The 15,905-nt window shown below is 36.6% G+C and overlaps 2 protein-coding genes across 2 annotated transcripts in view; both read left to right on the top strand.

Annotated features, from left to right (window-relative positions):
- EDEM3 (ER degradation-enhancing alpha-mannosidase-like protein 3) overlaps positions 1-4,210 on the top strand; it is a 39,651-nt gene extending 35,441 nt beyond the window's left edge. Inside the window, exon 15 of the mRNA XM_051215290.1 lies at positions 2,163-4,210. Coding sequence (XP_051068495.1) covers positions 2,163-2,601 — 439 coding nt within the window. The 3' untranslated portion in view covers positions 2,602-4,210. The remainder of the gene's footprint in view (positions 1-2,162) is intronic.
- A 3,823-nt stretch (positions 4,211-8,033) lies between these two features.
- Positions 8,034-15,905, top strand: part of PAK3_2 (Serine/threonine-protein kinase PAK 3) — an 84,560-nt gene continuing 76,688 nt past the window's right edge. The window contains exons 1-5 of the mRNA XM_051215289.1: positions 8,034-9,091; positions 12,122-12,213; positions 12,263-12,351; positions 12,403-12,518; positions 14,669-14,828. Coding sequence (XP_051068494.1) covers positions 9,020-9,091; positions 12,122-12,213; positions 12,263-12,351; positions 12,403-12,518; positions 14,669-14,828 — 529 coding nt within the window. The 5' untranslated portion in view covers positions 8,034-9,019. The remainder of the gene's footprint in view (positions 9,092-12,121; positions 12,214-12,262; positions 12,352-12,402; positions 12,519-14,668; positions 14,829-15,905) is intronic.

Below are 15,905 nucleotides of genomic sequence, written 5' to 3'. Positions count from 1 at the left end.
TGGGCACCCGAGTAGTATCACTGTCCACACAAAAATCATTCGATTTTTGTGGTGCATATCTATTTGGTGCCTTCTTGTGCCTATGTTTATGTGTTTGAATAAAACATAAGATAATAAATACCAGAATCCTTGCTACAACCAATTACAGATGTGTTTTCTTAAACTCTAATAATTCCGAAATTGGTGTATATCACCAATGTGCAAAAGGTCTTAATAACATGATAGTTTAGTAGCCAGTTATCAATAATTGGTCCGTACGCCATTTGTTCCCTCAGGATCCTGAATTCCATGTGCATTATTGGTTTATAATGAGGGTTTTCTAACTCCCCTAAGTAGATCCTTCATATCCACTCTACTGTTAAAACGTCGGACATTCTCTTTTCGTCCTCTCAATTCGTAAAAAAACGTTCGCAGCGAGAAGGCAGTAAATAGGACTTGTGGCAGCAGCCTCAGCAGCATTAGGTCTCAACATACACAAAAAGTAAGATTCTCCGATACAACACAGCATGCAACAATCGAATCACACTTGACGGAGAAGATTTGGAAGATGTAAAAACCTCAACATATCTGGGCAGCATCATTGATGAACACGGTGAATCTAATGCAGATGTGAAGGCGCGGACCGGAAAAGCAACAGCAGCATATTTACGACTAAAGAACATCCGGAACTCAAAACAATTGTCAACCAACGCCAAGGTCAGAATTTTCAATACAACTGTCAAGACAGTTCTACTGTATGGGGCGGGAACTTGGAGAACTACGAAAGCCATCATCCAAAAAATACAAGTGTTTATTAACCTTTGTCTACACAAAATACTTCAGATCCGCTGGCCAGACGCTATCGGCAACAACCTACTATGGGAGAGAACAAACCAGATTCCAGTGGAGGAAGAAATGAGGAAGAAGCACTGCAAGTGAATAGAACACACATTGTGGAAAGCGTCCAACCGCGTCATAAGGCAAGTCCTCACATAGGTCCGCAAGGCGAAAGGAGAAGAGGAAGATCAAAGAACACATTACGACGAGAAACGGAGACAGATATGAGAAAAATGAAGCAAAATTGGACAGAACTGGAAAGGAATGCCGAGGACAGAGTGGGTTTGAGAATGCTGGTCGGCGGTCTATACTCCATTGGGATTAACAGGCTTAAGTAAGTAACTAAGGTCTTGTGTGGCAGTGGTTATATACACGTGGTCATGTGTGAGCATTTGGAGAGGGCTAGTTGACTCTCCTTACTCTCGACTGTACCAGGGTATTTAGTGGCTAGAAAGAAGAATACATGTGATAGATTCTGATGATATCCTGTTGATAATGTATAACTTGTATTCTATAATAACTTACTTACTTACGCCTGTTACTCCTTGTGAAGGAGCATAGGCTGCTCACCAGCATTCTCCATCCAACCCTGTGCCCCCAAACGCCCTGGTATGGCCGAGAGCGGGGTGGGTTCGCCCTCCCTCTCGAAATACTCTCACACGGCCGCGCGTATACAGCCTCTGTCAGGGAAGTCCTACTCACTGCCTTCTCTCACCACGGGGGTGTTGTTTACGAAAATGAGAGGACGAAAAGCGAATGTCCGGCGCTTTAACCGGATTCCGAATCTATGGTGCACATGGGCACCAGTATCCTACGGGAACAAATGGCGTATGAACCAATTTTCGGTCACCGGCTACCATGGGACTGCATCTCCTTACGATGCTCCACTGCCTTGTGGGTTAGACCTTTGGGTCAAAGGCTCGGGGTGTGGCTCCTTAAGAAAACCACCTGCTTCGGTCTGGGCACCCGGGCAGTATCTCAGCCCACACGCAATTAATGAACTGAAATTGTGTGGTGCATATATATTTGGCGCACTCCTGTACCAATATATATGTGTTCAAATAAAATTTAAAAAAAATCCAACTCTGTCCTGTTCAATCCTTCCCGCCTGTAGCTCTTCTAGAGTTACTGCCGGTCCCAAGCCCGGGGTAAAGGAGGAAGGTTGAGCTTGGGGTTAGTTACCCCAACCCGTAGAAAACTAGCTCTAAAAAAAAACGGTAACCAGAAAAAATATTTCTATAATAAAATAAGATAAACAATAAAAACTTTCTAATAGAATGAATAATCACTTTCTTTTTATATTTTCTTCTTCTTCTTCTTCTTCTTCTTTTTTTCATTTTGTTTAGTCATGATTGTTATCATTTAATTTTGGCATTTATTCAAATTGCTTTACATAAATTATCTTCAATTGATTCATTGAATTATACTAATAAAACAATCAATATATCAATTGAATATTATCAATTAATTAATGATTGTTTAATACAAACTATTCATTTGTGTAATAAAACAACAACAACAACAACACAACAACAACAGTATTATGATAATCCTATTGATAATAACTATATATCTAAAACTGTGATCACTTTACAATTGGGCTTTCAATTCACACCACCGTCATCATCATCATCACCACCACCACGACCACACCCAACAACAACATCAACACATCATCACTTATCTTCAATTATTTCACCTACCCCAATTAATCCTACTCATTCTTATATATCTGTTCTTAATGAGACTGACAGTTCACTATATGGTGATAATGATGAATTGTAAGATAGTATTATTGCACTCTTTCTTCTCTGTTTTTCTCTTTTGTTTACATACATCTATCTCATTGTCTTGTCTTTTTTTTTAATAAATTTCTATCCTCTCTCTTTTTCGTTATTTGTTTTGTTTTGATTTTTGTAAAGAAAATTTGATTGTTACCACCACCACTACTATTATTACTACTGGTGGTAGTAGTATTACTGCTGATAGATGAAATGTTTTTGTTGTTGTGTAAGAAGATAAAAAACTTCTTGTGTATTTGATTGTGTTCAATGTGCTTCTTATTTATTGTTGTTTGTATTTATTTTCATTTTGTGAAAATGATTGTAATTTTTGTAATCAAGATTCTCTTCTTCTATTAAAATTTAATTCTTTTCGTGTTAATTGACAATCATAGTGATATGGGTGAATGCAAGATAAGAAGTATAGTAGTTTATTTACTTTATTTATTTATTTAAACACATCAATATTGATACAAAGGGGCACTGAATAGATATGCACCACACAATTCTTTTGATTTGTTTGTAGGCCGTGGTACTGCCCGGATGCGCGGATCAAATCAAGTGATTTTCTTAGGGGGCCACACCCGAAACCTTCTACCTAAAAGTTCTGATTCACAAAGTACTGGAGCAACATCAGAAGATGCAGTCCCATCGGTTCATACACCATTCGTTCCATCCGGATCCTGGAGCCCATATGCACCATTGGTTTGTGGTCAGGGTTTTTCAACTCCTCTAGGTAGATCATCCAAATCGACCAACCCGGTTAAAGCACCGGACATTCGCTTTTCGTCATCTCAATTTCGTAAACAACAGTAATGCCACAAGAAGGCAATTAGTAGGGCTTCCCTGTCAGTGGTTATATTCACGTGGCCACTTGAGAGCATTTGGAGAGGGAAAACTGACTCTTCCCACCGTCGGCCGTATCAGGGCATGTGGGGAGGCGGTATAGTAATAAAATAAATTATAGCTACTATTTATTATTATTAGTGTAGAGAGTAATTCCCTACAGATGCAATTGCAGACTTCTCCCCTAAACTGTCAAACACAGAGTCTTAGCTTAGCTAAAGTTAGAACAAGTAAGCTATTTGGCTCGATAAACTATATCTATTTTTCTAAAATGTTAATTAACACTGTTAACATACGAAATATACAATTATTAATAGTCTATTAAACGGAAAAAACAAAGACAAATAACATAACGAGTATTAACTGGAGGATAGGAAAAATAAACCAATGAAATGGTGATAAGAGCAAAAATTGATCATAAGATGGTGGTTGTAAGTAGTCAACAGCAAACCCTGGACCTAGGTTTCGTGCCACTCGGCACTCGTTAGCAAGGTGTACCTGTAATATTGAGGGAACTGGTGCTCCCTGATGGATTCAGCTTCACAGTCAAAGACGCTACCACTAAGCTATCCGGGCCGCGACTAATATCCCGTAGGAATGAGATGTATTTACAATAGATTGGTCACTGGGTGGTGATCAATGTCAAGTCCTTCTTAGTGCGGATCGAATCCTGTAAAACTAGGTCAAGGAGAGTTATTGTAGTGTTAGACATCTCATGTTGTCAATGGTAGGTTCGTTTATCGATCACACCTTACAATCAGTAGTAGTAATATTAGTGGTAATCACTTTGTTATAACAGTAAACAATTCACTGCAATGAAAATTCCCGTTTTCAGAGTCTTTTAACTTTTGATATATATATATATATATATATATATATATATATATATATATATATATACTGTAAAACAGAACCTTCAAAACTGGGTTTAAAAAATTTGAAAAGGCCTAAAATGGAGCTGTCCTTATTAGTTTCTAGAGAAAATTTCGATGCTTTTCTTAGAGATTTGATAGCCGTATGTGCTACGTGTTGTGGGGGTATGAAAATTCACTCAATAAAACTTCAAGTGTAGCGTGATTCAGCCTTCTTAAGAGAAATAATTACTTATGGTCTTCGAGAAGCAGTACATAAGACACTGGACGATTCGTGTGCAAAACGTACAATTGAACCGATTCATTCATCATTTGGTTCTCCTATTTTTACGCCACTGACGTCGTACGTCAAGACCCTATTATATGTAGTGTCTATAGATTAACACTGAACGCCCGTTTGTTGAAATAAACACGAATGAGAGTGATTTTTCACAACTTCGCCAAATTCTGACTTCACAATTTAAGTATTAAGAAACGTTTATAGTCCCTAAGGTATTAGTGACTGATAATGGCTCTCATTTTGCGGCAGACATGATCATTACTATCTAACTGAATTTTATCGAGTTCAAACATCTGTTAGCTACTCTTAGACACACCTATTCTAGTATTCACGCAAAAAATTTCGTCAAGATATTCAAAAACTCTATTATTTCGCTGCTGCTTTAACATTTTGTGAGCTGGAGAGGAGATTAGACAGATTTCTACTACAATATGGAAATGCTAAACATTCTGGAGCGACAGAGACTCCATCAAAGCTATTAGGAGAAAGGGTTCTTCATCCAAATATGAGTTACTTAGAGTCTTTAGAAGTTAAATATTATCATGGGAATGATATTCGGCCAGCCACGGGGATAGTTGCAGTGAATTTTTGAAAATCTATAATTAGAATTCTAGATTTCATTGATTTAAGTACACATAATCGACATGTTGATAAATTGCAATTCCAGGGACCATATGAGTGCTCTAATTTCGGCAGTCGATCCTAATATTAATGAGAATATTCTAGGTTACATATAATCCATATCCAATACGCAACCGAACAGATACATGGTGAAACTAAGGAAAAGGCATACAATCCATCATAGAAATTCGGGTTGATATTTAAGCTGTGACGGTCCTGGTATTTGCACTTAATGGTGATTCGTTTGTGTTTGATTGCTCACTGATTACGAATACCAAATGTGATACGTTCATTTGTGTTAATGTAGTATTACCTACCTAAAACTTCATTATTTATGGAATCATTAGTTATTACATTAATTCGAATACTTATAATTATCACAACCTGTTCAGATTTGTAAGTGATCTGTAGCGGTATTGGTACCTTAACACACGATCTTTGAAGCCAAACAGATGACGACTGAGAAGATTTACATCTAACACTTAACCCTTAGAGTGAGTGAAATGGCGAATGTTGCAAAACTCAACCGGTAGGACATGACTCGGCCATGCAAGTGTGAATACTCAATGCAACCTCTTGCTTGTCATATTATATGTTATCCTTTTTCATACTCATATATATTATTCGAGAACCCTTAGCGCAAACTAATGACTGTCAAGATTGTACGAATCATCATATATAGGGGTGTGATTTCCACGTAAGTCTGACAGACCAAATATTCATATCATGAGAATTCGACAACTGTGGGATAGGTCAATTCCATTCTGGTGGCATAAATATATGTACTAATATATTCATATGCAATAAATCTACAGGTGTTTTCCAATCATTCTTTTGTACTAATGGACCGAGTGCAAATGTATAATGAGCGAATTTGTCAAACTCCCCGGAGGTAGGTAGGACACACATTCAAAAAATTACCAAACTGCATCACGAGTCATGCACCAACTTGAGATCCTGAAGAAAAACGGAAAAGCGAAAGACCAAAGAACACACTACGTCGAGAAATGGAAGCAGATATGAAAAAGATGAACAATAGATAAAACACAACTGGAACGGATTGCCCTAGATAGAGTTCTATAAAGAGTGCTGGTGGGTAGCTTATGCACCTTCACGAGGAGTAACAGGTTTAGGGAAGAAAGAAGATAATATCAGTGACGTCTAAACACCCCATCACCATATATTCGACCACTTGCATGGCTACAAGGAAAATAAAGTCGTTATGACACTATTTTGACGAAATCTGCTTAACAATACACAACCCATACTCTGTACACCAATATTTGATCAATTCAGAAATCAGGAGGCTCACAAAGGTGTAAAAACAGGCCGTTTTCCCTCCAGTTTTTTAAAGAGACAGTAAACCTCTAACTTTCAACAGACTGTTAGTGATCTCGCCTCACGAAGTTTTAGATGCTAATGCTTATTGTATTAGAGACATAGCAGCAGTCGATTCGATACTTCACTAAGTTCACCCACTTCGTGATCACGTACAATCTTTTTTAAAATCATGTACACATCCTAACGCAGGAAACCACAATATTGCTGAAACTTCTTTTTATAGAAACGATATGGTCGAAGATATTGGATTCACGTTCAAATTTAGGTGTAAAATACAGCTTTAATAATTCCAACCCGTTCTCAGAATTAAAATGAACGGTGAACAAAATACAATGAGTGCTTTATTTCAACAACCTTAAAGTAAAAATCACTTGTAGACAATAACGGTTATTCATTGAACCTTTCTAAAAGTCTTTCAGCTCTTCTTTTCTCTTTTTTTCTGCACGATCTGCCATCTTCCACAGAAAACACTTTTGTGAAATATGCGGATGATCTCACTGTATGTATACCTAACTCTTCCTTTTTACATCCCATAGAAATGAATGAGTTTTTGTCTCGTATTGATTGTTGGTCTGTTGGTAATGGTCTTATACTTAATCCGTCTACATGTCAAGCTGTTAACTTTAGCATGAGACACGAACGACATCTAAACACCATTTTGGGATCCCTTAATGCTTGTGTCATTGGAGACTCTTTGATAAACTCAGTGTCGAAGGTCAATTATCTTGGTGTCACCTTTTTCTCTGAACTGTCTCCGTCTTCCCACGTTTTATTGTTATCGAAGAAGGTTTCCCGTCTGACTTACTACATAAAGAGATTGCATGCTCTTGGGAGTACTCGTCATTTACTCTTACAATTTGTCAATTCTTGCATATAACCTATTATTCTTTACTGTTCTCCGTTATTCTTTCCCGAGCTTTTGAAAAAGGACTTTGTTGTATTGCGGAGAGTGCTGAAGGCAGTTAGCAAGATGTGTGGTGAACCTTTCGAGGTCATAATTATTATGGTTGTGGATAGACATCTAAAGTCATGCAAACTCCTGGCAGGTGTTAATTTATCAGATGCTAACCATCCCTTTCATTTTTATCTTTTTCCTTGTACATCTTCTGGAAGAGCGAGACGTAATTACATTAAAATCCATGCACGTAGGAAAAGTATAAAAGTTCTATAATACCTTACCTAACAAATATGCTTTGTGACGAACGGGTTGTTAAAGTTAACCTAGTCAACAACCTGTATTCTTAACATGTCTCTAATTTGAAACTTTGTACAGTTTTTCAGATTGTTTTTAAACATTTTCTTCCCTTTTTCGTCTTTGTTTCTGGTTTCTTTTGTGTAAGAAACTTGTTAAAATACCCTGTGCTGAGAATTCTATATTGTACCAAAATATAATGCTGAATAAAGCCATTAATAATAATAATATTACGTATGCTGGCTTTGCTCACCAGCGCTGATTTCCAGCCACAACTTTTGAAATCACCAGAGCCAAAGCTAGCCCCGACCAGAGGACGGAAAGCAAATGTGTTTGTCTCGAAGAAAAAATGTTTTCACAATTAAACATGAGCAATCATATCAACAATTCAGCCTTTTTTTACAGATGCACTTATCATGAAACGAAAATGTACAACAAAGTGGGTTACAGTATTAGAGGGAAAGCTTACTCAGACATGAACACCTGGAGTTAATGTTAGTGTTATGGCGTAAAATGTTATGAAAAGCTTACGAGTGAGCTCAAAATTTTCCATAGAGTTCGCCATTGCTATCCAAGAAGTAGCTGTAGGAGAACTGAATAATAAGTGACAGATACCTAGGCGAGTGTCGCTTATTCACTGTTGGACAATCCCATAATTAGTGCTTTCCGTTGCACTCCTTTCTTCGTCCTTACTTTGGAACTTACCATGTTTTGAGCAGCTAGTTGAATGCCTTATAGATCGAGAGCAACTGATTTAAGTAGTCACAGTTTCTAAATGCAAATACATTCATTCATGCTGAAGACATACCAACCATCAAATGACTTTCGAATTCACTTGAACTAGTGTAGTCATGTAGCTAGACTGCTAAAACTGATCGACAACAGAGACCATTAAACGTACACTGACGTTCAGAAATGGATTCATGAATACTCTTTCATCGATGGTTGATTTTCTGGAAGGCTAATTCTCGTAGATTTCAGAGATTAAGACCAAGTATTTTACATCGAAATGCTCATTTTCCATAATGCCGTAAATGGGTGGAATAGTTCATCACATCTTGTTGCATCAAGGCTTTCTGTTAACGTTTTAAAATTTATTGGAACTACATTGCACTGTCAACCCCGTATCATTTGACCTTCTATCCAAACCGTCAAAGACTAGGGATATTGGACTTTGGGTATGCGCGCGCTTATCGAATACTTCGGTATATCTTCAAAACTGTTGCAATGTGGAAATGAATTAAACATTCTTTTAACACATGTTACTTAGATGATGAGTTGCTTTCCGTACGGCCATAGAGGCAATGCCTCTTCTCAGTTCGAGAGGTCCGAAGTAACACAGGTATGTTTTTCTTTTATTGGGTACAATCGACCATATGAGTATATCTCAACATGTGTTAAGATGTCCTCACAATGTTTACTGAATAATTTTTCTGCCTTCCCTCACTCTAAGTGTCTTTTTGATAACAGTTGAAGTAGTGCGTTATGTAGATTAGCTTTATACTGCGGAAATAAGGGAATCTAATCCAGTCGTTCTTACATATCATTTTTCTATAAATAAAGTATTCTTCTCAGATTTTTCTTCAGGATTTATTCTGCTTAGACTTACGTTTAAATCTGCTAAGTGAATAAATGCCTCACCATACATGTCTTGGGTAGCCAGTACCAACCGTTGTATAATTTTCCTCAAGAATTCTCTTAAAATATCGACAGTATCCATTGTTTTTCATCTAGAACTTTTTTTCCGGTGTTTTCGTTGGTTTAGGAGCTATGGATGCGTACTTGTCGTTATTCGCTAGAGTTTCAAGCTAGTATTTGTTCACACGCTTGTTTGCTCGCCCGTGTAATCAGCAGAGTCCTATCCATTAGGATGAAATCGTGTAATTTCCCACAGCTTAGTCACCCACAGTTAGATCAATCAAAACAAATTTTCATCCTACCCGCAACTTGTTTTATCGTCAGGTAAACAGTAGGTCATTGATTTGTTTTTCAAGATTTTCTCTGGCGAGACTAATTTACGGACGAATCAACCAGGTATAGGATAACAGGTCTCGAATTTTGGCTCAAAATTCATTCGCTAACTTGGCAAAATATCGCTTCAGCATTAAAGCCGATGTCAGTTTGTAATGAAAACCCGAAATCTAATCCCTAACCTTGACCTTCAAATGTAAATCATAATTCTTATTCCTCACACTGGTTTATAATGATCATTTGGTCTTAGTTGTTGGGTAGACACTCTCAATATCACTCCAGCGTCGCTCGAGGGTCGTCCATAAATTACAGTCTAACCCATTTTCCTTTAGGCTAGTCGTGTGGCATCACTAACATTTATAATGTAGTTTGGAGTCGGTTAGACGACACATGTGCTTGGCAATTGCACTACATTGTTATTTTAACCTATTTTGAGATGGTCGACGAAGATTCCTCAGTCAGTGTGTATATGGTCACGTTATTACTTATCGACCTGTAACATCAACCTGAAACCTTTTCAAGGACTGGCTACATGTTATGACAAATTTACCTGATTATGTAGCTATAAGACAACATTTATGGGTACATATATAGTATTTATAATTACTACATTCCTGGAAAAGTTGCTAGTTAAAACCAACGGTCAGATTTAACTATATTGTAGACTATTTGGTGTACTGGTTTTCCCCTTATATTTCAGAACCAATGCCCTGCACTGAAGTTTGACTAAAAATCTACTTAGTTAACTGAGCTGTATTTCTGATTGCACCCAATAACATTAAAGCTGACATGTTTATCTGTTGGTTACTAATTGTTTTATTATCTCCATTTAGTATAATTCACTGGTATATTTATGTTTCCGTAGTCTCCTCAAACGTTCACAGTATTCTACCATGAATGTTTGCTAGTGCTAATGACTGAAGTATAGCAGTTTTGAAGATTACTCTCTTTAATTGATGAATCAGTCATGTGTAGTTCCTGTTGTATTGTTTGTTTACATTATCAAGTAATAGTTTGAATCAAACCAGTCTTGTGAAATAGTGATAGTCTATTTTAACAGTGTCTTAATTTATTTCTATCTTATTTAAAGGCGGATGAAATAAGTAGTTATAGTTACAAGTTTAATTAACGTGGAGTCTAAATCTTGTGTATTTATATGTACATAAATTCATTGTATTCCTCGTTGTCGTTATCATCGGGGTAATTTATCCTATCAAGCTGTGTATTGACGACTGTTCATGCGTTTATCTATTTTAAGGTTCAGGGCAGCCTGAGCAAGAATTAGTATCAGTCCATATAATCGTCAACTCTTGGTCTAAGCTACATTGATATGTAAGTTTCTTAGTCAAGATCCGTGAGACATATGTATTTATTAGTTGTGGATTAAGTAATATTTTTGTACAGTTAGGTGATCATGTACTCTAATCTTTGTTGGAACCAATGACACTTATCAACTGTTTAAGCTGAAGTTCCAAGCTACAACGTAACAGATGGAATTCAAATTCTTTTGCTTTGAACTGCTGACTGTGTACTATGTTTCAAAATAAATCACAATGGTACAGGTGTTATCATTCCTTATCTTCCTCTAAACCTTAAGGAATGTATTATGTCATGCCTTTTGTTTCTTTTTGGCTGTTTTGACTCATTTTGCCGCCTCAGTATGATTCTTACTATTATTATTAACCAATTCGTTTATTAACTTGTTAGTTTGAGGTATAATATGTTTGATTTACACGTTTCTGTTAGGTTGTAAGTTTTATCCTTAGTCGGAGTCATAAAAATGTTCTTACATATACATGAATGAACGTGTTTTATACTCAGGTATTAGTGAAGTTAAGACTGTCAACCCAACGCTAACACCAAATTAAATGATATCGTTAATGAGCACCTATCACGTGTCTATTTGGTCAGTTCATTTGAGTACACAGTAATGTAAAATTTAATTAGTCATCTAGAGATGACCCACTAAAAGTAGTGTAAATAAACGAAAGGAGGGAAATTAGACAATTGTTTAAAACGACTATTTGAAGAGCTTTCTCAAAAGACACACATGACCATATCTTCTCAGTTTCTCCCATAGAAGTCTTATTGTCTGCCTTAAAGTTATGAGTGTTTCTTGTAAAAGTAAATATCTGTCTATATATTCGGTTTTCTATATAGGAATCGAGGGGAACCATTACTTATTGTATGTTGTTCCTCTGTTTTATAGACTACTACATTATTTCGGGACTAGTTTAAGAACGTTATCTGATTACGTTCTGTTATCAAGGTTACCACTAAATTCTCGATTACAGAAAAGTGAATATCTGGATATCACTTAGAACAAAAAATTAATAATAAAACACTTTTTTTCTTGATTGTTGTTATCGCTTTATTTGTGTTCTTTTCTCATGTTTTTCAGAATTGGGTGACTAATCCTACACATGGTACTGATACTACAGGTGGCAGAACACCTGCACCACCCTTAAGGACAACAAGCGCACCTCTTGGAAGGTAATTATAAACACTAAGTGTATTCTTGTATCGTCCTTTCTGTTTCCAGTTCCATTGAAAATATATCCTTTAAACCGAATAAACCATTACCACTTACACCAGTGGAAGAAGGAAAACGTGACAAAAAGAAATACAAAAGTAATTATTTGATTGATTTTCTTAAAATATCCTAATCGTTTTTAACCAAAGGTGGTGCCAGTAAACTTGGAAAATTCAAACCATCTATTATGCTAAATATATCAGCACCAGTCAATGTTATGCATAAAGTACACATTACAATAGATCCAGTTACTGGTGAATTTGAGGTATGTGTCTTGAATGCTTTTAGTATTGTTTTTTCCAGTGTTAATATAAAAGATAAAAATTATCATTAAAGTTTAATCACAAATAGTCTTATGGTGGCGTTTACTTCGTCCCATTCTATTCATAATATAGAACTTTTCCCGAACAGTTATTGTTTAACGAAACCTTATGATATATATGATTCCAAGGAAGTTTAGTTTGTTTTTGAATAACAAAATTGTGCATTCATGAAATAATTGGCTAGGTGTCTAGGTGTGTCAAATCCTCCGGTCTTACTATATGTTGCTAATATCCAAAAAAAATATCAAGCGTTCAATTGTGAAAACTTCCATCTCTTAAAAACTTGGAAATCTAATCATATCTCTGCTAATGTTAAATTTATGTGATATGATACCCAAAAATCAGGCCTAACAACCAGATCTTTATTGATTGGAGAGTGAATGGCTTACATACTAGTTTTCTTCCATCATCTATGATATCTCATCGTGTTTACTTCGTGGTAATACTTTGTGTATAAGCATGTCACTTTATTATATAAAAATTAATTAGTTTAATGATTGCCAATTCACCTTACCTATGTGACTTCACCCTATTTCATCGCGCGTTGGATTGCCATTTTTTGTACGTCACGTCCGCGAGACGATAGCAACCGGTGGTTAAAGACCTTGAATAACATGACTCAAAATCGTTTGCAATGGCACAGGTGCATCCACTCTTTGTGTTCTCCCAAATTCTAGTCTTCTGAATTCTCCGTGTCCTTTTTTTTCTCTTTCCAAATTCATTTCACTGGATTATACTCCTTGAATAACATCTTCAAAGCCTAATGTTTCCAATTACTGCTTATACTCTTACTACCTCTATCACTACGGGATTTGAATCGACAACTGTATCCTTGTGCTAATGTGGTATGACAACTCGAACTGATGTACGTACGTACGTACGAAGTTCTACGTTGTTACTGACTGGCTGACTGTTTATGTGTCAGTGTTCCAGTCTACCTAATTCTCACAATTCCCGCTCCATAGTAAAAGAATTTCTTAATCGCCTCAATCCGGAAGTTCCGAACATTAATTCAGTTCACAAAAATACACCAAAAATGAAAATAGAATTGCTGCTTAACGACATCAAATAATTTTGACTTATAACTTCTTTTTCGACTCGGTAGTAGATTCACTTTCATTATTTCAATTACTGATATCCAGATAATTAATAGGTACTCTTCATTACGTCATTTCAAAATAATTATCAAACTGAGCTTATTAGATTAAACATAAATCTTCAAGAGATCAATCTTCGGACATTGACTTTGTATATTAGTTGGTTAAATTATCATTGTTAGTACGTTGGAACAATATCTATCATTCGACACACACCCAGTATAATTAAATTATTGTCATATATAACAGGTGCCCCCAAATGCCCTGGTACGGCCGAGAGTGAGGAGAGTTCGCTCTCCCTCTCGAAATGCTCCCACACGGTCACGCATATATAGCCTCTGTCAGGGAAGTGTTACTCACTGCCTTCTTGTGGCGGAGGTGTTGTTTACGAAAATGAGAGGATGAAAAGCGAATGTCCGACGCTTTAACCGGATCCCAAACCAAACCAATGATGCACATGGGCTCCAGTATACTGAGGGAACAAATGGCGTATGAACCAATTGTTGGTCACCGGCTTCCATGGAACTGCATATCCTTACGATGCTCCACTGCCTTGTGGATCAGACCTTCAGGTCGGAGGCTCGGGGAGTGGCCCCCTAAGAAAACCACCTGCTTCGGTTTGGGCACCCGGGCAGTAGCTCAGCTCTCACACAAATTAAACGAGATTTGTGTGGCGCATATGTATTTGGTGCCTCCTTGTACCAATATCTATGTGTTAAAATAAATAATAAATAAATAAAATATATAACAGGTATTCAAATCAGATAGTGATAGTCAGTACGTTCTGTAGTTTTTTTTTATCATGGCGTTTAGAAGTTCCTGTTTGGGAAGGGGGTATACTACTATTACTACTACTACTACCACCACCACTGGTGACTGCTTGACGGTTGTCTAGTTACTATTTAATTAATGATTGACTTGGAGGTTGTCTTTCTCAATATATACATGTATATGATTATGCTTGCTTACTTGTTGATTTCCTTATAAAAATATAGGGTATGCCTCCAGAATGGTCTCACATGTTAACGGTGGCAGGCATCACAAAATGGGAACAACAACAAAATCCAACTGTTGTACTAAATGTGTTAAATTTACTGAGTAGAAAAGATGATACTCCTCAAAAATATATGACAAGTATTATAGGACCACCAAGTGGTAAGTTGCATTGATGATAGATTGTTTTATTGTCTATTATTATTTGAATTGTTTTATATAGTTTTAAAATAGTTTTCATTAATAATTAACACGTTAATAAGACGTTAAAGATAGATGGACTTTGGAACTTGTCCCATTTCTCATTTAAGACTTCTCATCACTCCGTATTCTAGACATTTTCTTGAATAAAATTTTGTATGTTCAGGTAAATTAGTGAAAATTTCGCCTTAATGTTACTAGGCTAGTGTTTCAAAGCTTTACTTATTGTGATTACAAAACATATTATCTCCAAAGTTAATTGTTCCTATAGATCAACTCTTTGAATAATCTCGTTTTCGGAATTATTTCCTCTTGAAAACTGGTCTGTCCTTCCTTTGGTATATTTTTTTGGAGCAAACCTTATAGATCGATTCTATTATTAGAAGATATATGAGACTGGACAGTTAGTTCATCAGTTCTTAAAAGTTCTTTCCAGTAAATATGCATTACTTTACCAAAACCAATTATATTATAGGAATTATTAGGTATTGTTTACGAAATTGAGAGGACGAAAACCGAATGTCCGGCGCTTTAACCGGCTTGGTGGATACGGAGGGTCCACCTAGGGGAGTTGGAAAACCCTCATTCCAAACCAGTGGTGCACATGGGCTGGCTTCAGTATCCTGAAGGAACAAATGGCGTATGAAACTATTGTTGATCAGTGGCTACTATGAAACTGCATCTTCTTACGTTGCTCCACTACCTTGTGGATTAGACCTTAAGGTCGATGGTTCGGGGTGTGGTCCCCTAAGAAATCCACCTCCTTCAGTTTGAGCACCCTGGCAGTATCACAGCCCTCACACAAGTCGAATGATTTATGTGGTGCCTTCTTGTATCAATACTTATGTGTTAAAATAAATAATAAATAAATAAGTATTAACAAATTAATTAATATTTCCACAATGTTAATCGATATGACATACTACGGACATGATAGAGTTATGGGTTGGTGCTTTGAGTGTTCCACTTCCAACCGTTCCATCGGTCGTTTGAATCGCTCCACACATAATCCGTTTGAACATTCAAATATTATCATCA

This window comes from Schistosoma haematobium, chromosome 2, assembly GCF_000699445.3.
Source record: "Schistosoma haematobium chromosome 2, whole genome shotgun sequence".
Lineage (NCBI taxonomy): Eukaryota > Metazoa > Platyhelminthes > Trematoda > Strigeidida > Schistosomatidae > Schistosoma > Schistosoma haematobium.
Note: the sequence above shows the minus strand (reverse complement) of the source record. Positions and strands in the feature narration are given on the sequence as shown.